This window comes from Haplochromis burtoni, unplaced genomic scaffold (genome assembly GCF_018398535.1).
Source record: "Haplochromis burtoni strain Fernald_Lab_line unplaced genomic scaffold, NCSU_Asbu1 Contig_37, whole genome shotgun sequence".
Classification (NCBI taxonomy): domain Eukaryota; kingdom Metazoa; phylum Chordata; class Actinopteri; order Cichliformes; family Cichlidae; genus Haplochromis; species Haplochromis burtoni.
Genome location: NW_024582398.1, coordinates 3,118,643 through 3,143,757, shown reverse-complemented (window position 1 = coordinate 3,143,757; position 25,115 = coordinate 3,118,643). Strand labels below are relative to the sequence as shown.

The window sequence follows — 25,115 nt, the reverse complement described above, 5'->3', positions numbered from 1 at the left end:
AATAATAAGCAAAGACTGAAAATAAAAGGAAAGCATTTCTTCTTTAAGTAAGAGAAGCGACAGCTGTCTAAGGCTTCATTTGTTTCCATTAGATTTCTAATTGACTTATGTTCACTGCCCTCACCACTTAATTTCACACTTGCCATGGCTAATCACACACTCACTCACTCTCACACGCACACACTAACTCACTGTAGCAGCTTTCGCAGGCTCTGCCCCCCCCTGCTGCGTGGTAGGCCCCGGGGCCCGCTCCGTTCACAGTCGCCATCTTGCCATTGGTCATCGAGATCTGGTTGGGGTTGGGTTTGTTACTGTCAGAGGACAGACAAAGTGATTTAGGAAGCAGAATGACAGCAGCTATACTGCATAAAATCATCATCTGTCCACCACAAGCAGAGTAACAGACAAAAGACATCCAATGTCATCTGCAAACACTGAAATATGAAATAAAGAAACTTACTATGTGGGGATATAAACCTGCTTCAGCTTGCTTTCTGCCTCTGCTGCCTTCAGTCTCTTCTGTTCAAAGAGGGAAAAAAATGGATTTCTTCATTAATCCCAAAATAAAATAAAATAAAAAAAACTGTTGTCTTTAACAAGCATTGCTTCAAATAAAACTCAGCCCTGCATCCTGAAAGTTGGAGTGTGGAATTACACTGGTAATAATTAAATCTGTCGATGTAATTCAAAGGAGTTGTTTTCTCCCTCTATGCTTTTTAGGGGGCACATAAACACAATTTATATCTGAGCACATGAAATCCTTGGAGAGCAAAGGCTATCCCTTTGTGCATGCTATACATTTGGTTGCTCTTCTCAAACACAAGGACCTTTTTAACCAGATTTTTTGCTTCTTTGGTTGTAAACATGTTCTGCACCACCACGCCTATCTTAAGGGGAACTACCCTGTTTATACACAGAGGGCAGTTTTATCATAAGACGTAACACTTAGTCTGTGAATAGCTATATAAAGTTTTCGATAGCTCTAGAAAAAGAAAAAGTTTAGTAGGCCGTGCAGCAAGCATTTTTCAAATTTATTAAGCAATGGAGGTCCAAGGAATGGTGCAACTGAATTAGACGTAAAAGTATCCTACAGTTTTTAAGCTGCACTCATACAGACTGCCACTTCAGAATTAATCACTGCAAATACATTTATATTGGTATAATAAAAACATAACGAGGACCATTTTACTATGTCTGGCAGCTCAGAAAAAATAAAATAAAGTAAAAAAAAAAAAAAGACATTTCAAAAGTGGTCAGAGCTGTAGGTGAGAACTTTATTTCAATAGAAAGCCTGATTCTAGCCACTTCTACTTATTTTGTATCCCTAGGGACACGGTTATAATTTTAAAAACTGAACAAGCATGAAAACGTCACTTTTTAAGAGGGCAAAAGCATTTTTTGTCCCCTTTTATTTTAAAATGTTGTGGGGACTAATTTTGAACTGTGTGAAACCTTTTGATTTTACAGAAAGACAGTTGGAATAGTTGTCGTGAACTGCTTTGGTTTTGTTGTGCCTTTCTAATGAATCAATGAGTTTTTGCACATTTTTAAAAGGAAACAAAATCTTGAGCTTAAGCTATTCAGCTCCTTTGAGAAGTCGTTTTTTGAAGATGTTGACTGCCTGATACGCTTTTCCTTTTCTTTTTTCTTTTTTTTAACTCTTGCAGCTTCAAATAAACATAAAAACTGGAGTATCCTTTTCAGATTAAAGTCCCTTGTAGTAGTCAATAAAAAAACAAAAATAAACAAAGCTAGGACAAAGTTGCTTTATTTATTTATGCAGGAGGAGTTTTTGCCCACTAGAAGTGCGATGCAGTTGTTAGGGATGGCATCGTTTAGTTTAATCTTGTGTAAATGTAAGAAAAACACACACTAATTACAAAAAAAGATGCATGTAGCATAGCAGCTACATGGTTTTCTCACCTGTTGCACATATCTGTCTGTAGTCTTCCACATGTAGTAATACTCTATGATACTGGTCAGAGACTTCCACGGCAGCTTCACAAGAAGAAACGATCGAGCACGGGGAGAGAAAGAGACAGACACAGAGCAAATTAATGATATTAATATCTCATGTTCTTGCCATCTGGGTGCGAAGCCTTCATGTATATTCATGAGCAAGAGGCATCGTGACCACAGAGGCTCAGAGTTACTGGCTTTGCTTGGTTCTGGGCCTCAGACGGAAACACAGAGAAATTCACACATTTAATAAGTATTCATGAGCACCTGGTGCCACCGCATACACCCATACCCTGGCTTTATTGTACAGTAGAGGTAGATGGTGGGAAGGAGAGTTCAAAAGAACCAAACAGTCATCCCTCACCCCCACAGGCTTGAAAGGCGAGTGCTAAAATTGGTAATTTTGTGCTTCACAGAACAGCAGCTTCAATTTATGCAGATTACAATGGATTTCCATTGTGACAGATTTTCACTGATGAGGGAGGATGACTCTTTGGAAACTTCTCAAAGCCTCAAAGTCGAACCTCTCAACTGTCCATCGGCATGCTGTGAATACATTTCACCACATGAAGACTTTAACTGCACAGTGAGCAGTCTCTCACAGTAACGGGTAACAACCAATCAAATGCTACATAAAAACAAAATATCTTAAAAGCACCACAAATAATGTAATATTCTTTTGAATAACTTCTACGTTAACAGGATTACCAGGCAGAATGATAACAAAACACTTACAAAGTCTTGTCGGATGTCATTGAAGTCTTTTCCATATTTCTCTAATGCCTCTTCAAACATGGCAGCTTCCGAGGCGCTCCACTCCTCCATCTCATCCCTACAAAGCACCGGGCCCCCCGCTGGGACCAGTACGCTCAGCGCACTGGACAAATCGTAATTATGGCGGTGCAATGTGTCCATCGCATGGAACTGTAATCAATGCACGCAGAAAAAAAGCTTACAAAACCATAAATTAAATCCCAGCGAGGTGCTGCAGGGTTCGACTGTGTGTGTCCCACTGACCAGTGTGATATCTCGTGAGGCTGCAGCTGCACTCATGTGTAAGCTTGGCTGTCTAACAGAGCTGCTGCAGTCCAGCGCTCGGGCAAAGGTCCCGACCGCCCTGAAAATTACCCACAGTCAGTCAATACATGATACATATATGCACAGCTTACTGCATGGTCTGACATATTAATGTGCAGGGCATTTCTGCAAAGAAAACACTAACAGCCTCACAGCTCAAAATATGCACTGGGTGGTATGGAGCAAAAATAAATGGCAAACACAGATGAGTCGTTCATCAGAAACAGTCGTTTGTTAACCAAAAAGCGATTTAAATCTCTACGTGATTCATTTTTAATTCATTTTCATCCTCCCTTATAAATAAAAACCCATGACAAATTCACATATTGAATGAATAAAAATGAAAATAATGAGCCAAACTTATGAGCCATGGCTCATAACAGTGTGCATTTATATTATCTCACACACTAAATATTTCAGCCAATCCTTCACAGCACCACGGGCTATTAAAGTGCTAAAACTCAGAATTATTACATCTGTGAAACTGCCTATCCAGTGCATGCGATCGAGAAGTTGTTGCTGTAGATGTGAGGGCGACCTACCGTGCCACCACTAAGAATTGGTCTATCTGTTTGTTGGTGAGTGGGCACTCTGGATCCCACAGTTTCTCTTCTAGTTTGGCCTGATCTCTCTCATCTGCCTCACCTGCAAAGCCCAGAGACAACAGCTCACACACACAGTAGGATAACAATGGATTTGCCTTCCACGCTTATTTGCTTATTAGTGATGGTTTTAATTATAAACTAATTACATTTTGTTTATGCTTTAGAAAAAGGGTTAGAAAAGAAATAAAGGCGAAATCTGCAATTCACCTTCTTGTAGCATTTCAGGTACATCTGCCTGAAAACGCGGTCCCACTCTGATCTCTCCTTTGTCAGCCAACAGGGTTTTCTGTGTTGGGTCATAAACCAGCGAATAGAAGAAGGTATCCTAAGGAAAACATCACATCCATTAATGTGGAGCTTCCCAGATTTTGGCATGCTGGGATTCCTGTGATCTCCAGGTGTTATAACAGATATAATTATACTTATGTGACAGACAACATGCAAAATATAATAAAGAGTTTTAGTAAAAATATAATATAATCAGTCAACTGAGAAGAAAATATTACTCAACTGTTTACTGATTATTTGTTTAGGTCATTTTTAAGCCATACATGTTTTGACCGTTTAAGTAAACAATAAAAAACTGTTAAAAAAAGAAAGTAAAAGGAACGTAGCATCAGCCACACGGACCTAGCGACGTCCACCACCCCCAGGCACCCTGTGGTTGCACAGGGGGAAAATATTTATTTCCCCAACTGGTTGTTGCTAGGTGAAATTGTTGCAAACAGTGTGACTGTTTTTTTGGTGCAGCACCGTATAGCTGTGTTACTAATTTCACCTACCAACTGCCGGCAACCTCCAGCAATCACTCAGCCAGAAAGTGGGAGACTACAAACTTCCTAGCAACAAGTTGCCGACAGGTCCAGGCTTGCATTACCTCAGCTTTTTGATAATATTGTCAAGATTCTTCCCACAAATGGCAAACTTTTTTTGTGCATTCCCCAATTTTTATTCATCATTGCCAATATAAATGCATCACAAGTCACTAGTTCACCTGGCCGTTCACTCCCCACCAGTCAGGCCTTACTCTAAGACAATAAAAAATTCCCGCTTCCTGTGCTAATCAAGCCAATTCTTTGCAATATGTAACAGCTAGCTCCTAGGTCTTATCCAGTGAGCTACAGACACTGTGGATTCTTTATGTATTCCACTTTATGTCTACCCCAACAGCACCCTGTATTTTCCTGATGAACGAAATGAATCACTACGTTTTTCTCTATTGGTTAACAAACCCATTTTATAGCAATGTGAACCAGCGCTGCGTCTGCCTCCGTGTCCCAGAGGAACTTGTGCGCATGATGTCTTGATGCATACTCAATCATCCAGGTAAGTAAATCGGCAAAAGTTGATTCTGTTCATCTGGATGATTTTGTTCATCTGGATGAACAGAATCATCCAGATGAACAGAATCAACTTTTGGGGAGTTGTGCACATGATGTTACAAATGAAGAAGAGTGGGCCAAGGTGCAGGCACTAATTTGGATCTTCATAGATTTGCTCATGGTAAATGAAGCAACGGTGTACGCAGCTGCATCTAAACCCTTTAAGACACAAATTGATTATTTGTATTGAAACAGATTTCTAATGTGAGAGTCTTTTTTTAGGAGTTTAATAAATGGCAGGGACATATCTGAAAAGCCTGAATACTTCCTGAAGCAACAGAATTTAACAACAACAACAAAAAGAAGAAAAGGAAAGAAAAAGCATGTAAATTATGACCGGACTTTCTATGATGCAGCTTGAGGTAACAAAAACCAGAAAGAGACATCAATTTGTTCCCCCCTCTCAGGCTTACCTCTTTGTCAAGGTATGAAAGAACGGCTTCAGTCTCATTCAATAATGCGACACTGCACTTCCCCCTAATGGAGAGAGAGAGGGGAGGAAGCACACACACCATATAAAAACACAAACAAAGGAAGTGCGCACTGTGTGATGGATGGATTCATGGCTGAATGAGTGACTATCCATGGGCACTGCCTTTAGTTGGCGAGCTGTACAGTCCATTTTCTGTATGTATTTGTATGCCTCTGTGCACTGTACCTGATGTGTGTCGCAGGTAGACTCTCATACTGCCGGGAGAGGAAGAGCTCTCTGTGGCGGAGCTGGTGTTTCTGTTTTTCTGTTAGCTCTGTCTCTGTTGGGTTCTCCTTCTCCTCCTCGAGCTCCTCTGCAAAAGAAAAGACAAAACAAATGAATCCATTTTATGAGACACTTTTGTCATCAATATATCCCAGAGACAAAAAAAAAAAAAAAAAAAAAAAACAGTGACTGATAAATGTGAAAAAAAATAAATAAATAACATCAAAACTCACAGATTCTTCAATTTATCCCTCAGACTGTAATTTCACATTTGTTAGCAGTGCTTTCTCAAATGAGGAGGCCCATGCTTTTATGACTCTGGATTTGCTGGTTGGCACATAATACTAGGCAGTATATAAACATATTAAATCACTGGTAAACAGTGCAGGCACTGCATACACTTTGAATAAATATAATTCTATAAGTGGATTTTCAATATACTGGAACTTATATAGTGTCACATTTATATGAGGGAAATGCATGCATTTGTCAGTTTCAGAGAGAAATAGAATTATTTTGTACAGTCAGTGAGGTAAGACAAAGATCTTAATTAATAGGTTTGACATTTACAGGGGAATTACTTCAGCAGCTTTCACACCATATACAGTGAAAGATCCCAAGTGATGCTTAAAGAGGAAGCAGCGAAAAGCAGCCTTCATTTGAAAGTGAAATTTTTCAACTGCCACGAACATTATTTTATTCATCTGCAATGTGCTGAGGAAACAGCAAAAATTGCTTTGCTCGATTGATTAAAACCCAGTCTGCCAATCATGCGTCAATGGCTAAACTCTGAAAACATGACAGTATTGTTTGCTGAAGACAACATGTGGGTGGAACAGCAGCAGCAGCGAAAAATACACCAACATTAGAGTCTGGAAAATGTTGGCATTTCAGTTAATGTTACATTAAGAAATGAAACAAATGTAATATCCTGAAAAGAGTTACTGTTAAAAATGTATAAACTGCAACAGATAGCATTTGTTGCAGAAAATACTATGCACATCATCTGCAAAGGCTCATGTTTTTGTAAAATATTATTATATATAATCCCCCTCTCACCCTGTGGGCAGTCTTTATTTGTTCTTCCAGCTCAGGTCCTCTACCAGAGGCCTGGGAGCTTGAGGGTCCTGTGCAGTATCTTAGCTGTTCCTAGGACTGCGCTCTTCTGAGCAGAGATCTCAGATGTCGTTGCTGGAATTTGCTGGAGCCACTCTCCCAGATTGGGGGGGTCGTCACTGCTCCGAGTGTTACCATGGGGACCAAAGTTGACTTTACTCTCCATCTTGTCTAGCTGCTCTCTCAGCCCTTGGTTTTTCTCCAGCTTTGTGTTTCTCCTTACTGATGTTGCCATCATTTGGTATAGCTACATCCATCACTATGGCCTTTTTCCTCTGCTTGTCCACCACTGGTTAACCATCTGTATCCCACAGGATTTTAGCACATTCATCTTTGGAGACGTGTCCCATTGCGACCTCAAAGCCATACCTGCGTTCCTGTATACTATGCTAGGCACATTGTTATGGCGTTGCCTGTATGCCCTGCCTGTTAGCATCTTGCACACTGCTGTTATGCGCTGGATTTATTCAGGGCCTTAACCCTTATTGATCTTGTGCTACCATGATTAGTGTCTCTGTACTGTCTTTCATTCCAGCCAATGGTAGGATTTTTTTTTTTTTTAATTTAACACAGAAACATCTCATTACTAAAGTTAAGTGATGTCATAAGCTTAGTTAATGTTAAAACAGATGTGCCTGATTGCACCATATCCAGTACAGAAGAGTAGGAATGCAGTCTGCTGAGATTTTAAAGCATCTAAATGCTGTGTGTTTACAGTGGTCCACAGGCTTAATAAAATATAAAGTTTGATACACGCAGACTGTACAGTGCCTGCTGAATTGAGGCAAAAATGTACAGCTGTTATTTCTCTTTCGCTTCTTTCAATGCAACATCCCCCTTGGCTCAGTCTTAACAGCTGGAGGACACTTCATACAAACCATTACTCAACTAGACTAAACACAAAGTTTTTCTTCTATTTTGTTTGAGTTTGTTTTTGTCCTCCCACATGTTCTGCTGTCATGTTGATCAGAAGATCATTTCTACCTGCGCTCCTGACTCCTGGCTGGTTATTAGACAGTTATACCCGCAGTTACTGAGAAATGGACATCTTAAGTTTATAAGAATCTTAGGTTGGAAGAGCATTCGAGATACTTCTAACCATCTCTTACTGTGTGATCACCGCTCTGGAGACTCAGTTCCTTCCTTTGTTGGTTATCTTTTATCTGGGGCTGCCCAAAATTGCACAGCATACCCGGCTTCACACAAAAAGACAGAGCCACACATCTGTATCTTTCTACCTTCAACTAAAAAGTTTTCAGCTATGACTCTTACATAAACTTTCGTCCTGTAAAAATCAAATTTAGTTGCTGTTCTTTTGTTTTCCCTCTGAAATAATGTCAAACATAAATTAACTGGGTTTTTTACGCTGCACTAGGCTGCCATAAATTTTATTGTTGTTTCTCGATTTTCTTCTGACCAGCTGGCAGACGAAGGACACCAAACACCTTGCAGAACTGGCACAGCACTTTGATCAATGCTCTGTCTCTGCATACTGCAAGTTTTATCTTTTTGTTCTTGCTTTATGTTTATAAATCAGGATAACTGGTTTTTACCAGCAGTTCTATGACACATACACAGGGAACAGTATTTTTCCAGTCAGTGCTGAATGACGTGAATGCAGTAAACATGTTGTTCACTGGGTCTCCTGCTGCTCTTCATTGCAATCACCCACATCTAAACTGGAAATCTGCTTTGGTGGAAAGCATGTTTTTTACTTCGAGAAACTAACTATTAATGTGTTTTATTCTGGCCATTAGCCTTCTGGAATCAGGTAGTCTGCTTCCCACACTGAATAGGTGTTGCTGTGATGACACTTTCTTTTCCTTTTCACTTCACACATCCACACTCAAATTCTGTAAAATGCAGTAACAAGCAATTGAGAAATTACTGTGAAATACAAACATGAATCCCCCCAAGTTGGAGTACAAATTTAAGTTTCAACGTCTCCATCTCTGGCATTAAAAACCTCTTATTTCTAGTTAAATGCGCAATTTACAAAGTTGCCAAGAGAAATCACTATTGGAAATGTCATTCTGATTGACTGAAAGCTTAATTACATTTTTTTCTGAAAAAACAAAAAAAAATCCAAAGTGTCATGTCTCAAGTTTAAAGTCTTTAAAAAATTTCGATAATTAAGTCATCCTGATATCATCTGTCTGTTGAAATTGAGCCATCACATTACATCCTCAAAACAAGAAGGTTCTGGGTTCAAATCAAGACTTGGGCCCTTTTCTGTGGTGCTTGCTTGTTCTTTCCCATAGGGGTGGGCGATATAAACGATATACGATAGAAACAATATAAATTTGGCCAACGATAGAGATTTTGACTATACCGCTCTATCGCGATAGCGCATGTTGATGTCATCAAGCTGCGCCTGTTTTGGTCGTCTGGTCATCTGCAAATTATGCCGAGAGTCATAGCAAAGAGATGAAGCACTTTTGAAATATGGGGAAAGCCAAAAACTGCGCTTCCTCCACTTCCGTAACATTGATTCATTAATGCTGAATTCTCTCGCAGCTGTTGTATTCCCATGTTGTTGCAGTATATTAATAACTAACCTCGTATTGTGGATGAATAATCTCAGTTGTTCTCCTGACTGAAGTTTGGCCCGTGTATAGCATCCTGCTATGCGATTGCATTTGTCCCCAACCACCAGAATCCCTCACGTTAACTTTTATCAAGTGGAAAAAAAGTTGGCGTTCATCCTCCAGCTTCACTGTGCTAATGTTATGCTAACATAGCTGTGTTGCTAGCAATCACGTAGCACAACATTATATACCAGGTAGTCCAACTTCAGTAACCCTGCAAACGCCACTGCTGTTTATTTTTCTGTCTTCATTTATGTTGGAAGTGGCAGCAGAGCTGTACGTTTTAAATAGTTTCAAAAATCTCTCAGAACATGGTATGCCATGTTTAGGTGGAAACTAGCGAGCTAACTTCCTGTTAATTTCTAACTCCATTAAATTTAATAACTTCTGTTTTCATGGATGCCTGGATGTTAAACTTAATTGTTACACCTGGTAAAGCAGCAACACTGATGATTTTATTAAAGATGAAAGAATTTAGACCATTTTAACTCTCAGTGTTCGTTTGACTTTGGGACCTGAGGGGACGGAGTTTTGGACCCAGATTACTCAGGACCCAGAAGCTCCTCACTACGGCAGCCGTAATGCTCTGACAATCCATCAAGCAGTGCGGCTTACCAAAGTTGTACTAAAACATTTTTAACAGATTTCTGCACGCCAAAATCAGTTCGAGGTCAGTAAGCACAACCAGAATTCATACATAAGGCGCACTCTCGATTTTTGAGAAAATTAAAGGATTTTAAGTGTGCCTTATAGTGTGGAAAATACATTATACAGAAGAAAATAATATATCGCGATATATATCGTTACCGCACATGCTTCAAATTATATCACAATATGAATTTTAGGCCATATCACCCAGCCCTACTTTCCCAGTACTCCAGCCTCCTCCCACCATCTAAACCATGCGTGGGCTGCGTTGATTGGTAATACTAAACTGGCCCCAAGTGTGAATGGTTTCCTGTCTCTCTGTGTCAGCCCTGTGACAGACTGATGACCAGTTCAGTCCAGGGTGTACCCTGCCTCTCAGCCTATGACAGCTGGAATCAGCTCCAGCCACTTGTGATCCTAAACTGCATAAGTGAAAGAAAATGGATGGATGTATGGATGGCTTAATCTTCACCACTGGTTACACTTCTGTCACATAATTGACTAGTCTAAAATATCACAACTCTCCTTAAAGGAAAAAAATACAATTTAGAATACAATATTTCATAGAGTCCAAGGTGACACTGCTTGATTTGTCCAACCAACAAAGACAAGTCACTCTAAAGTTTAGCAAAACAGAAAGAACCCATCCACCCAGTTTCTTCTGCTTATCTAATTCAGGGTCACAGTTGAGCTGGAGCACATCCCCACTGCCATAAAGCAAAAGGTAAGGTCGCCAGTCACCGGGCCAACACAGAAAGACAGAAACCATTCACACTTACCCAAAAAGTTTATTCTGTTCATCTGAACATAGCGTTTTCAGTGGGAGAAACATTTCGTCACTCATCCAAGTGACTTCTTCAGTCTCCAACTTTTTGGGTTTTCCTTACCTAGATGATTGAGCATGCATCAAGACATTTACACTTACATTCCGACATAGAAGCAGTTTAGTCTCACCAATTAACCTAACCCCACTAACTGCATGTCTTTGGGCTGTGGAAGGAAGCCGGAGTACCCACATAGAACCAGATGGTGAATTAGAGCACAGAACCCTCTAATACAACAGTTTAATGTGTATTAATGCAAACACAATCTAAAGAAACTGTACTGTTTTACACAGATGATGCGTCACGACTGCTACTCACTTGCATGTTTATCTGCAAGCTGGATGAGGCTGTGGGAGATGTCTCTCCTTCTGTAGAAACAAACTACCTTGGCCTCCACGTTCCCACTGGCAGTCTAAAAGAGAGGAGGAGAGACATCCAGGTTGACTCAAATAAGTGGCAACACCTACCTGTGCAACCCTGTAATTTCCCAAGAGACCTGGCTCCTTTGTGTACCTATCAAGCTGTGCTCAAACTCAGCCAGTATTAAATGTCGTGACTGATGACTAGATGTGGGGGTAAAAGGTTTGAAAAAGGTTTGAAGAAGAAGAAGAAAAAAAAAAAAGAAACAACTTATACTCCCCACCTACCTGCTTCCAAGTTTGTGTACAAAAGCAAATGTATCTATATAAAAAGGGATCTGGAGTAAATAACAGGAACAACGATGTGCATATCGATGCACTAGCTAAAGCCACAAAAATGTCCATCGTGCTTGATCAAGGACTCCATTTCACCTTTACCAACACGATAAGCTTCATACAGCTTGTATTTGCAACAGCAGAGCTTTATTAAATGGTATCATGCTGCAGGGACTTCCTGTTACTTCATCATTTATGATAATTACGATGTCTCCTGTCTTTAGATTATAACATTGAGCCTCAGTACACTCTTTCAGGATGATAATGTGATCTAGCATTATTCCACCCACACAATCCGATAATGACCTGCATTTATCTGAACATCTCAGTGCAAGCATGACACAGGAAAAGCTTTTACACACCTATTAACAATGCTTGTGAAGGATTTCGAACAAAATAAAACAGGAATTACGGTAAAATGCCGAGAGAAAAAAGAGAGAGCAACAACACTGCTGTTCAAGGTTGGTATCAGCTTATAATTAAAATAAATCTGCATCTTTAGCCCAAAGCTACATGAGCTTGTGAAATGTTGATAATAGTCACCCCGCCTACACACACACAGGTGTGTCAAGTCATACTAATGACAGTTGGTAGATCAGGGAACACCTGTCTTTTCAAGTCATATTACAAACAAGGTCACAAAATCCACACAAACAATGGGAAAGTAATAGGGTGGGGACAGGAGCACAGAGGAATTCAAGGAATTCTCTAACATATTCTCACACTCATGAAAATGAAAAACGCACACATCAGTACCTTATTGAGTTCTTCTATCCGACGGATCAGGTAAGGGTTACTGGAGGAGTTCTCAAAGAATACATAGTCTGCAACAGGAAACACGCATATCATATATTTAAATATATAGACCGCATGAACTAATACATTGGCGCTACAGTAGGTCAAATCAAAGAATATGCATGTCCTTTAAATCAATAAATATGTGCAAAGTTGTGACTTTCAGAAAGTGTTGCACCAGAAAAGTTAAAAGGAAAAATCTATAGTCAACAACCACCAAGTTATGGGTGAATAAAAGTGCAAAATTATCAGTCTTTCAACCTGTTGCCATATGTTACCACACTGTTTCAGTTTGTATGAAAAAATAAATTAAAGACAATAAAAACTTCAATATGCCATTAAAAAAAAAAAAAAAAAGATTGCCCATGCATATAAATAACATCACCAGATGCCAGTATAGCTCTCTGGTTTTGAGTAGATGACCCATATGCCGTAAGCCTAATGCAGAAGCACTGGTTTGAATCCCCATCTTTCTTCCAGCTTATGTGTCTTCTAGACACTGCCAGTTCCCAACAAATGGGACAAATAAAATAAATGTAACAATATCTCTTTTTTTTTTATTAAACTTTACACAACTTTAGGTTGTGGCAAAGGCAGCATTCACACAAAGTCTGATATATTTCATTCCACATGTTCCAGACTTTTAAACGGTGAAGCGGCATATTTTTCAGAGTTGTGCATGTCATTAAAGTCTATGTATCATCATGCTAATGTGTATGATAACTCTCAGCCTCTGGGATGGGAATGTACTGCACATCAGTGTTGCAATGCTGTAAAAAGTCAAAACCAAAACAAACCTTAAATAAATGAATAAACTACAGATCCCATCTTTTTTTTTGTTTGCAATGTAGCAGCAAAATATTGACTACATTTGTTAAGACTTGTTCCATACAGGGAGAAAAACTGTACCTGAATGTACCTGGAAGTTTGTGTGTCCTATCGACAAGTTCACGGAGTTTACAATGAGCACCTAAAAGCAGCAGAAGTTAGCCTAAAGGTGACGTGAGGGGACAATAAGCTGATGCACCTCGAAAATACCGGTTATAAAGTGCTGCAAGATATGTCATTAGACGCCTATAGTTTGCGTGGCATGTCAAGCATTAATGCAATTAGGCTACGTGGCCGTCTGTGTATGTATTTAAAGCTCAAGTATTCCTGAATAAATGTGTAAAAGCAGACGCAGCGACGCCATGCGCGGAGACAATAATTTGATGTTGAATTCCAGTAGACTGCTAAGGAGCTAGCTAGCAAATCAGCCAGCCTGCATCCCTGTTTGATAATTAATTGCACTTGTGGTTACTGTAGGTGGTCACTTTGGCAAAACAGTTTGGCACCTGATGTTACCGAGATGGTTAAATACGATCATTAAATGCAGCAAACGAGCGCTGAGACGGCATTAATGGTAATCAGTGAAGCCATCGCTGGTGCTAACGTTAGCTAAATAAGGTCTCGTACTAATGGCTGCATGCCAGGAGTGGCAAATACAAAGGCAGCTTCAGACTGTCCGTGGTAGCATGTTAACAACCTTTGAAACACACGTCTAGTCGTGAGGTCTATCCGTGTAGAAGCCCCCTGTATCCCCTGGTCTAAGAATTCAGAAACCCGGGGAGCAGCAAACAAGTGAAAAATGTTTACATTGCCAGCTAACCATTTAGCAAGCTGGCGGCTAGCTGCTGTGGCCACGACAGACGCGAGGCCTGACCCATTTTGAATCTCAAATATACACCAACTCTCACCTTCCTGCTTCAACTTAACGCGTCCGCGTTGCTGTAGCACATCCGCATCTCCACCATTAAATGCAAACGGCTCAAAATAACACAAAATAACGCCCAGAAGGTGCAAAACTGTAACGGTTTCTCTTTGATAAAAAGATCCACATTGACATACATACCTCCGACCCGGTACATGTTGGCCGCCATTTCTGCCCTCCCAGTGTGCAAACCATAAACTAAGAGAAATGGAATAAATTAATAAAAACAATAAAAGTTACTCTCTTTGAAGGGAAAAGGAGCGACAAATTAAGATGGTCGGGACTCCGGATGTGTAACCTATCGGGAGAATTATGGCAATTCAACCCCCCCTCCTCCTTCGAGTCACAGCACCCTTTATGATACAGTTAACTCACGGCAGCCAAAAGAAGTCGGATCAACCCGAAAAACCACTGCTGACGCTGGAGGGGGCCCGCGCACGCGCAGCACAACCACACGCGGCCCACACGCGCAGACACCAGCCCACCTCAGAAAACATAAGAAAGCAGTATGTACATTATTTTTTAGGACATTTTTATATCTGTAAAGCCAGAAGTTTAAACTCGAATCTAATCATTGAAACTGAGTCTCTCTAAAATTCCTAACAAATCAGAAAGGGCTCTAAAACTTAAAAGGAACTGTTTACATGAAGAAGTCTCTGTGTTGTTGTTGTTGTTGTTGTTGTTATTATTATTATTATTATTATTATTATTATTATTATTATTATTATCTTTTACGCATCGTTACATGATCCACCTTGACCAGAGTGGACAGAATTAGAAATGAGTACGTAATTTATAATTCTAATAACTTTAGAGAAGCGAGGCTTAGATAGCTTGGAGGGATATACTGTGATATATTAGAAAAAAGGATGTTAAAGATTTACCTTCCAGGCAGTAGTAAAAGTAGAAGACTTCGGAGAAGATTTATGGCTGTATTGAAGAAAGATATGCAGATGGTTGATGTAACAGTGACATAGTGAGATGAAGGCAGATGATGCTGTGGCAAAGAAGAAGAAGATTCAATATATGATTATGTTTTGTATACTTGATGTAGACATCCATCCATCCATCCATTCCCTTATCAGGCAGGCAAGGTACACCCTTGACAGGTCGCCAGTTTGTCGCACGGCTAAAACATTGATGTAGATATTATTATCTAGGGGCGTGAACCAGCCCTAGATAATAACGGGGCGATCGTGGCTCAAGAGTTGGGAGTTCGCCTTGTAATCGGAAGGTTGCCGGTTTGAGCCCCGGCTTGGACAGTCTCGGTCGTTGTGTCCTTGGGCAAGACACTTCACCCTACTGGTGGTGGTCAGAGGGCCCGGTGGCGCCAGTGTCCGGCAGCCTCGCCTCTGTCAGTGCGCCCCAGGGTGGCTGTGGCTACAATGTAGCTTGCCATCACCTGTGTGTGAATGGGTGGATGACTGGATATGTAAAGCGCTTTGGGGTCCTTAGGGACTAGTAAAGCGCTATATAAATACAGGCCATTATTATTATTTTATTTTGCTATCAAATGAGCTGGTATAGAATATTTGCATTGCTAAGTTAAAACAATTACTATTTTCTTTATGTTTGTTCAAAACAAATACATAAATAAATAAAGCTGCACAAATCTGCATAAATCAAAATAATAGTAAAAAAACACCTTTATTTGTATAATAATAATACTAGCAATAATAACAATAATAAATTATACATGTGTGCATATATTTCTCTTGCTATTTTTTTTCTATTATACTTACCTCAACATAATGTATCTTTTGTTTCACAAGTCATATATAAGTATCTCTATCTATCTTAATCAAATGATATAAAATGGTCAACATTTTAATAATGGTGCAAGCATATCAAATACAAGCTTCATATCTATTTTTTTGTCAGTGTAACAGGGAATATTACAGTGAGACATAACTAAGCTTTCTTAAACAAGAATTTTCCTCCCGGTTTTCATCATGTTTGACGATAATTTCTCATCTGCTTCCAGGAGAATCTAAACAGTATTTTATAGGAAGAAACAGTCTCCACTGTGGACTTAAATCACATATTACGCTCTATACTCCTGTTGCTTATGGATTTTTCTCTGCGTGTGTCCGCGCGCGCGCTTGTGACATCACTGATGGGATTGGCTGGAGCTGACTGGGGGGATGAGTCTCTTCTTCAGGCTACAGAGGGAGACGGAGAATAGAGTCAATGACAGAGGGAAGAGTTAACAGTTAGCAGCCACGGACCTCAGCGCAGGGCCACCTTCACTCAAAGCGAACCACGCCCCGGGGCAGGGGAGACGAGTTCCCCAAGTGCCCAAACTCCTGCGATGCAAGGAAGAATGGACTGTGAAGAGTTCTTTTAGGCTTTCATGATTTAAGTTGTCAAAATGAAGTTCGGGAAGAGCATCTGCGTGCTTAACGTCGGGGGAACCCGGTACGCCTTCACCCGTGAGGTGATCAGGGATTTCCCTCTTCGACGCGTCAGCCGCCTGATTGCCTGCGCAACCGAGAAAGAGGTCCTCGAACTCTGCGATGACTACGATCGGGACCGGAATGAGTTTTTCTTCGACCGCCACGCTCAGGCTTTCGTGTTTATTATGTTGTACGTGCGCTCCGGCAAACTCCGATTTGTTCCCGGAGTGTGTGAGCTGTCCTTCTACACAGAGATGCTCTACTGGGGACTGGAGAGCGCGCACTTGGACTCCTGCTGCCAGAAACGCCTGGACGATAGGATGTCCGACATCGGACTGGACACACTCTCTGAGGGGGACATCGAGGATGAGCCCCAGAGCACAGGGGAGTCAGTGCAAGAGGCTGAGCTCACATGTCGCGCTAGGTGGCTCGAGAAAATGCGCAAGGCTTTTGAGGAGCCCAACTCTTCCCTTGTAGCGCAGCTTTTGGCTTCAGTGTCCGTGATCTTTGTTATCGTTTCTATGATCATGCTGTGCGCTAGCACCCTGCCGGATTGGGATACAGCCAAGAGAACTACTGTGGAGGAACACAGGTAGGCGATTGTCAAGGGTCAGTTAACTTGAAGGAATAGAAGCCCCCTCATGAAAATGCTGCCAAATGTTTCGGCGCAATGTGTGCGGATATCCTACAACTGAGACAGTCTTGTGTAAAAGTGAGCGGAACAGATGAAATCGTGTCAAATATTTGATTTTGTCATTACAAGTAGCATAAATAAATAAATATACCTCTTAACATTTGATCATGCATGAGTTCAAGGCAACGGCCAAAGTCATTGCGCACTAATATTAACCACGAGGTGGATGCATTGAGATGTTTTCTACTTCAGCTTTTTGAGTGTTTTCTAGGATGTTTGGTATAATAACATAAAAATAAGAATGACAGCAAAGCAAGATATTTAAAACATCCATGTATTACGTTGCCTGCAGGGGATTTGTTCTTGTGCTTTAGTGAATTGATGCCCCTGAACTCAATATGCCCGCTGACAAGTTTCAGGCAGCACATTACACCTTAGGCTCCTCACATGACAGCCGGACAGGCCCCCGAGGAAGCAAATCAATAGCCAATCCATAGCTTTCCCCTCTTATTTCTCCCACCCTCTTCACAGTTAGTCTGAATATGTTTACTGTCCTGCTTAGTTTACACTGCATTGCGCACATGAAGGGCAAACATCAGGTAATCATAGATTCATAATATTTGAGTGGGCAATGAGATAAAAGTAGAATGTGTACTGAGGGGATTATATAATAGTGCAAGCAAACAAAGAAATTAGGCCACTTACAGGAATCATCATAAGTCAGAGTTTTGTTTCTTTAACTTAAGCATGTAGGCGCAAAAACGTGTATCTCCATGTCTGCGTGATTTTGGCCTGTACTTTCCTGGAAGCCTGAGCTGCCCATTCTCTATATAAGGTTAGGTTATGCTCCCTCAGGCTGGACATAGTTTTGAGTTTTGGATCAGCTACAGTGGTTAAGTAGCCAATACAAGTGGCTTGTATACTCTGAGGGCAAAAGGATTCCAATTTAGTTTCATGTCATTAGATGATGCAGTTCTCTCAGTTGCTACATAATTTGGGTTGCTGCAACTATTCTGATAGTTGCTTTGCAGGTATTTTTGTCATTTCTGGGCTTCACTGCATTTATATCTAATGCAAGAATCATCATTCTCTAATTCATTTTGACTGGCCTTGCTCTGCTTGTCAATGGGGTAATTATGTGACCGTCTTTGACACAGTCTTTCTTTGAAGGGTTTAAACCCTCCCTCTGTGCAGTTTGCCGGAAATTTACTAGCCCATGTATCTGTCCTGCTGTCTTTGTTTACTTGTGCCAGGCCTGAACTGTGACAGCTTTGTTCCTTATTTCCCATCATTTAACTCCCCTTGCTTTGCTTCCTCCTTCCTCACATTTACTGACTGCCAGGCAGTATTTCATATTTCATGCCATCCATATCTCACTGTACCTCCTCTGTCATTTCCTGTTTACAGTGTGTGCAACTAATTTTTCTTCTATCTTCTCTGTAGGATAGTGGAGGCAGTGTGTATTGGCTGGTTCACGGCAGAGTGCATAGTGCGCTTTCTGGTGGCTAAAGACAAGTGGGACTTCCTCCGAAGGCCACTCAACATCATCGACGTGATTGCCATTACCCCTTACTATGTCACTATGGCGATGGCCCGGGCAGGGATGCCGGGTGCTGGGCTCGGGGTTGCTGGAGTCATACTGCGAGTCCTGAGGATGATGAGAGCGTTCTGGCTCATGAAGCTGGCCAGACACTTCCTGGGACTGCAGACTCTAGGGTTGACTCTCAGGCGCTGCTACCGAGAGATGGTCATGTTGATGGTGTTTGTCTGCGTTGCCATGGCTATATACAGTGCCCTGGCCCAGCTACTGGAACACGGCTTGGATCTCGAGACCCAGAACAGTGATTATGCCAGCATCCCTGCTGCTGCCTGGTGGGTTATTATTTCAATGACAACAGTGGGTTACGGGGATGTGTACCCGGTAACAATCGGAGGACGGGTGCTTGGGGGAATGTGTGTAGTGAGCGGCATTGTGCTCCTGGCGCTGCCCATCACATTCATCTACCACAGTTTTGTTCAGTGCTACCATGAACTCAAACTGCGCTCTGCCAGATATGCACGCAACCTGTCGGCAGAAATGCTGCAATGAACATGTCCTATCCTGCCTACCATCCTGCCGACAAAAAAAAGAAACTCTAATGACCAGAAGACCATCAAATGTTTGATGTGCCCTTTTTTCCTTCCAGATTTTATTTTGTCCAGTCTAGATCCAGGTACAATAAATTTCCTAGAAAAACCCTTTAAACATTCATATATCAAACAGAAAAAAGAAGACTAAGAAAACATAACATTTAACAATTGTGAAATTCTGCAATATCTTCATGTGTTTCAGTTTATTTTGTTTTTGAAGTTATTTTTATTTCCCCTATGCATCAGGAAAACAAATTGTCATTATAAAAACAACTATCTGTGAACATTTAGTCAGTGCAAAATATATAAATGTCAGTGAAGGACATTGGTAAATGGCATCTTGTTTACCAGTAGAACAACATCAGTCAACAAGGCTGATACAGACAGCAAGGCAGATATGTTGGAGTATACCTACCAAAAAAAAAAGGACAGAAAATAACATAAACCAGACATACAAAGATGGACTATACAAATATATTAACTTAATAGTAAAACAATAAATTAATATGTTTGCTTATGTTTTCAATAATTTATTCTACTCTGAGTTGACAAAACAAGATATTTTCAAGTCAGTGAAAAAATAACACAGAGCTCATATTTAAAGGTACTAAGCTTATTTTAGTCAAACACAAAATGAAACATAAATGCTGTTGTTTTAATTCCTTAACACTATTAGAATAGCTTTGCATGAATTATTGTTCAATAGGGCCTTGTGCAACCCCTCAGTTCACCCACTGTCTGAAATAAGCTGTTATAGCTTTCTCCCTTTAAAGGCACCCTCCCTTTAATCCAACTTTCTTCTGATTCACTGTCCCTTGCAGACAGAAGCTCTGAAAGGCTGATGGCTGGGGCTTTTGCACTCATAGACAAAGCTGTGTGCTTGAGATGATCATGTTAAGTATATCTGCTGTTTTTGGTATCTCACAGATCTAAGTGTGAGCATCAGAGCAGACTAAAGGCTACTTGTACATATACACATACATATCACTATTTTTTAAACTTTGTTTAATATGAGATTTCACCAGTGCAACATTATATATGACAGAACATAAGTAAAAGAATAAAATCTATTTTAAAACAGGTTTAGACCAAAGCTTCTAATACATGATGTAGAAGTTTAAAAAAGTGTGACTATAATCAAAATAATGCATTAAAAACACTACAAATAAAAATTATATCATGTATTTACTAAGTCACATTATGTTAGAAAAAGAAAGCGCAGCCAATTGTAAATCATAGTATGTACCATTGAGATGAAGTAGATCAGGGTTAAAGCACTTCAATAGGCTGTAAAAAGAAAAAAAAAGTCTCTCGTGTGGAACAATGCAGAGCACCAGCACCAAAGCTTACCTTCACGAAATGATCGATGTGTGGTTGGAAGATAAGTTCAGAGTCAACCCACACACATAAATATTTCATTTTTTCCCCCGTTTTCTGAAGAGCTCCAGCATCATTATGGGTTAAATGCAGCAAATTAGATTTAAGTTGATGTTCTGTCTCAGGCCAAAGAGCATAAAGCAGGTTTTTATTGAGCAGTAATTTGTTATCTGACAGCCAAGTTTGTAGGTTATTAAAGTCTGATCGCAGAGCCTTTTGTATGTGTAGAATAGAAGCTTTTGTTTTCATTGTCTTGAACCAACATGTTGTGCGACTCTCTTCTTAACTGCACCATACGTAACAATAGGAATACACAGATATTTATTTATTAAACGCAGACAGGTGCAGTCAATCCAGATCTGACAGCGGCTGCTGTTTACTCATATTCCCCTGGTTACAACACTGGCAGAGACGGCTGCGTCAAGTGCAACGTGTGTGTATGTTTGTGTTTGTTTGTCTGGCCATCAGCCTTTCACTTTGTCTAAGCTTTGCACACAGATGGTACAAGTTACAAGAGATTGATGTGTGACCTAGATGCATCCTGTTAAACCTGTGAAATAAAGAGAAGGAGTGAACAGGGGACTGCAAAGTGGGGATGGAGGAGTTAAACAGAGGGCTTAGTTTGGGGGTCTGTGGGGGGGAGTTAAGCCGATGATAATGAAATATGGAGACAGGTCACCGAGGACTGCAAGGTGGCAGACAATAACACTGAGATAGATATGACAGAGCAGATGGAGTGTGAAAGTGAGCATAAAAGATTCTGGGCAAAAATGTTGGAATGTGGTTCAAACCCGAGCACGAAGAATGAATAGATGCAGCATGCATCGCTTCTCTGTTTGCCAGTGAATGTAAGGCATTTTGTATTTCTGTGTCTCCAAGGCAACATCATCCTCCAGCATGTCAATCATAATTGTGGTTGATTTGTGTGCACGCAAATAGGCTACATCCACGCACACCTCCTGGCTGGCACGCAGCTTTTTTGTCCTACGATTATCTGGAATATCACAGCATCAGAGCGATTATTTAAAATTACTAAAAACAAACGTACAGGGGAAAAAAAATCAAGTGTAGAGGGAAAAAAAATAAAAAGAACAATGGAGGCTGTCAATGTCATGGTTCTGACATTCATGATTCAGACATGTTTGCACGGTTTGCCAAGATGATACGATTTGTTGAAGAGACACATGATCCAAACAAACAAGTCAACACCTCTCCCACACAACAGTCTTTCTCTGCATCTCCTCTCCTCTTCCTCCTGTTGCCATCAACAATCCTCTTTTTACACACACGCATCAAAATCCTGCTCTTCTTCTTCTTCTTGCAAAGGAAATTTAAACAATGTTCACTGTGTCTTTGTACTGATAGTAGTCTACATATGTTAAATCCTCATAATCTGTGCAGCCCTGTATGTATTTAATGTGTACTGTAGACACCTCCGTATCCTCGTAGCTGCTATTGATGTGCTTTTTAAGTAGTTGCACAATTGAATTAAACACAATCAATATTTTATTACCTACCTTCCAATGCATTATTCATGTAGCATAGCTTTTTACCAGTGAAGTTTGGCCAGGCCTGATTGAAACCATCAATCAAAACATTTTCATCAGTACACTCTGGAGTTGTAATTAATGTGATCAATGTACGAGCTTTTGTAATAAAATTACTCTTTGCAAAATGCCTCTGACTGTCTAATAGCGTATTAGAAATCAGATTGAGCCAGAAAAATAGTCTGATCTCAGTGTCATGTTCTGAAAATTATCAGTCTCAATCATCAGCTCTCACAATATTCAAACTCATGATATTCTTAATTAAATTAGCAGAACTAAAAATTGACCTCAGGACGTGATCAGTGAAGGTGCGATTTTGAAATATTCATGCAATGATCGCAATACCATTTAAACCCTTCTCCCATTACTTTGTGGAGGCAGTGGGAATGTAACATCTGAGCCTGTTGGCAAGGTCATTTAGTGCACTCATTGGATTCACACTGGAGCGATCATTGCACTGCAGTCTATGAGGGTAAATTGGCACTAAACCAAAAAAAGCCATGCTGACGCACTGTTCTCAGCTCTCAAACCTTTTCAACATGTTGCACATCTGTCAATGAGCTCTGATAGCTGTGTTTACTCACTCAACTCTTTTAGTGTCATAAGCACCTGAGGTTTAAAAAAAAATAAATAAATACATGCGGGCTCAAAAAAACAAGTATCCATTTTTTAGTGGTTCTTCCGATAAATTGACCAAACTGTTGTTTTTTCTAAAAATTCAGGGTGCTATAACAGCGGTCACATGTTCATACAGTACTTTATTTATGTCACACCTGCAGCCAATTTAGAACCGACAATTAACCTAACACGCATGTGGGAGGAAGCCAGAGGACTTGGAAGAACAGGGAGAACATGCAAACTCAAAATCAATGCCCCAGTAGACCAGAGAATCTTGAAACCCTGAAATTTCTTGCCCTGAGGTGAAAGTGCCAACTAATGCACCATCACGCTGCCTGTTTTTACTGATAGAGCTGGTGTTTATTAATTGAATTGTGGCCAAAAAAAATTTCTCCTCATTTTGTTTTTATAACCCCTTATTCTTGCCGTTAACTACTGAGATCGCTGAAGCAAGCCGCTCTGTGGTGCTGTATTAAAGCACAGCTGTTCATTTTGCTAAATTCTAATTGGCACACTCTGAGAAGCTCACAAGAGTGCTGCCGATGTTTAGTAGGCACACCTGTTCAACTGCTTGTTAACACAAATATCTAATCAGCCAATCACATGGCAGCAACCCAGTGCATTTAGGCATGTAGATATGGTCAAGATGACCTGCTGAGGTTTAAACCGAGCATCAGAATTTAGAGGAAAGGTGTTTTAAGAGAGTTTGAATGTGGCACGGTTGTTGATGCCAGGCTGGTCTGAGCGTTGCAGAAGACTGTTGATCTACTGGGATTTACAGCCATCTCTAGGATTTACAGAGAATTGTCTAAAACAAAAAAAAAAGGGGGGGGGGATATCCAGCGGTTCTCTGAGTGTAAATTTCTTGTTGATGCCAGAGGTCAGAAGAGAATGGTTAGACTTCTTTGAATTGACTGGAAGGCAACAGCAGTTCAGATAATTGCTTATTATTACCTGATAAATCTGTAGGAACTGTGCGATGCTATCATGTCAATACGGACCAAGAATGTTTCCAACACTGTATTGAATCTATGCCACAAAAAATTAAGATAGTTGTGAAGGCAAAAGGTGGACTTACAATTATAAGTCACAACTGGTGCTAACAGGGTTAAAGGTCAACAGAGAATAAGACCCACATACAGACACCTGAGGCAGAGCTAATATAGCAGAAGTAAAGGTTGAAGCAGGCTAGGGTCCAAAACCAGAAAGGGCAATCCAACCAGACAAACTAAAATGGGAATTCACAGGCAGGCATCCAATGTCCAATAAACAGACAAAAGGTCAAAATGCAAGCAGGCAGAACCTGGGAACCAAGCTGCACTTGGCAGCGTTTGGCTGCTGACACTGAGAAAAAAAAGAAACTTTGAAGTGTAAAAAGACAAATTCTGCTTTCAGTCAAAGTAAGATGGCAAACTCAGGAATCATCTTCAGGGACGATTTTAATTGCAATCTCAGCAGAAACTAGCACAAATCATGAAAGGCTCGTGTTTCTTTTATTACTAATGTCGACTTGCAAACAAAAACCATAATGTTATGTGACCTTCATGCATGCAGGTGCTCTATACACCTCTGGAAACCATTAAAGAGGGTCCGTGTGTCACTTTGTTATAATGGGCCACTTTGTTATAATGGGCCTTTCTGTGTTCTAAGCTACAAAAACAGCTCCTGGAAGGACGAATTAAAAAACATGACACAGAAGACAAAGCACACACATATGAAGCCGGTGGGGTGAACATATTATGTAACTGCAAGGCTTTTAGGGAGTTACATACACATGAAGCTATGTTACAACTAGTACCACTTTTCTATAATAGTTTTGTCCTGAACAATTGCACAACCACTGATAAGAACTGCAATTCTCTTAAATGATCAACAATTAAAAAATATTCAAGACATTTTTTTAACAATTACGTAAGAAGGCTTGTTATAAATGCATCCTTATGGTGTACTTCTTTATAGCAGTCCATTTGAATAATGTGTGAGCAGAAAATGTTCTATTTTAGAGTTATTTCCAACAACACTTTATGCCTTTAGACCTTGATGACACCAGAGGAAAGATTCTCAAATCGCCAAAGTTACTGAACTTCATTATGATGGCAGTGTGAGTGCTTAATAAATCTAAAATGATCATTTTTGAGTTATTTCACTCGAAACCACAAAAAATTTGACCTGCTGGTGGAACAGAAGAAATATTTTGGGACTCATAGGTTTCATTCTCTGGGGACTATGCATGTCACTTAATTTGTTTGTTTGTTTGTTTGTTTGTTTGTTTGTTTG

The 25,115-nt window shown here is 40.3% G+C and overlaps 2 protein-coding genes across 4 annotated transcripts in view; one reads left to right on the top strand and one right to left on the bottom strand.

The window, feature by feature from the left end:
* The window catches only part of mta3 (metastasis associated 1 family, member 3), a 29,816-nt gene extending 15,246 nt beyond the window's left edge, over positions 1–14,570 (bottom strand). The window contains exons 1-12 of one of the 3 annotated variants that reach the window (XR_001336190.2): positions 14,278–14,566; positions 12,348–12,415; positions 11,215–11,308; positions 5,682–5,808; positions 5,437–5,500; positions 3,849–3,966; positions 3,579–3,681; positions 2,977–3,076; positions 2,695–2,883; positions 1,924–1,998; positions 461–519; positions 193–311 (exon numbers count right to left, since the gene is read on the bottom strand). Coding sequence is in view for 2 of the 3 variants with exons in the window: in XM_005919465.3 (XP_005919527.1) it covers positions 193–311; positions 461–519; positions 1,924–1,998; positions 2,695–2,883; positions 2,977–3,076; positions 3,579–3,681; positions 3,849–3,966; positions 5,437–5,500; positions 5,682–5,808; positions 11,215–11,308; positions 12,348–12,415; positions 14,278–14,305 (1,144 nt within the window). In the remaining variant the exon portion in view is untranslated. Of the gene's footprint in view, positions 1–192; positions 312–460; positions 520–1,923; positions 1,999–2,694; positions 2,884–2,976; positions 3,077–3,578; positions 3,682–3,848; positions 3,967–5,436; positions 5,501–5,681; positions 5,809–11,214; positions 11,309–12,347; positions 12,416–14,277 lie in introns of all 3 variants that reach the window. The other 2 variants (XM_005919465.3, XM_042219768.1) reach the window with 2 other exon arrangements.
* Positions 14,571–16,168: 1,598 nt separating this feature from the next.
* On the top strand, positions 16,169–19,275 carry kcng3 (potassium voltage-gated channel, subfamily G, member 3). The gene is made up of 2 exons (XM_005919467.3): positions 16,169–17,124; positions 18,610–19,275. The coding sequence occupies exons 1-2, from the start codon at positions 16,508–16,510 to the stop codon at positions 19,253–19,255; spliced, it is 1,263 nt and encodes a 420-aa protein (XP_005919529.1). The 5' UTR covers positions 16,169–16,507; the 3' UTR covers positions 19,256–19,275.
* Positions 19,276–25,115: the final 5,840 nt, after the last annotated feature.

Coding starts and splice junctions, on each gene's coding strand:
- kcng3 (XM_005919467.3), top strand. CDS start 16,508: ATGAAGTTCGGGAAGAGCATCTGCGTGCTTAACGTCGGGGGAACCCGG. Junction 17,125..18,609: donor ACTACTGTGGAGGAACACAG/GTAGGCGATTGT, acceptor TCTTCTCTGTAG/GATAGTGGAGGCAGTGTGTA.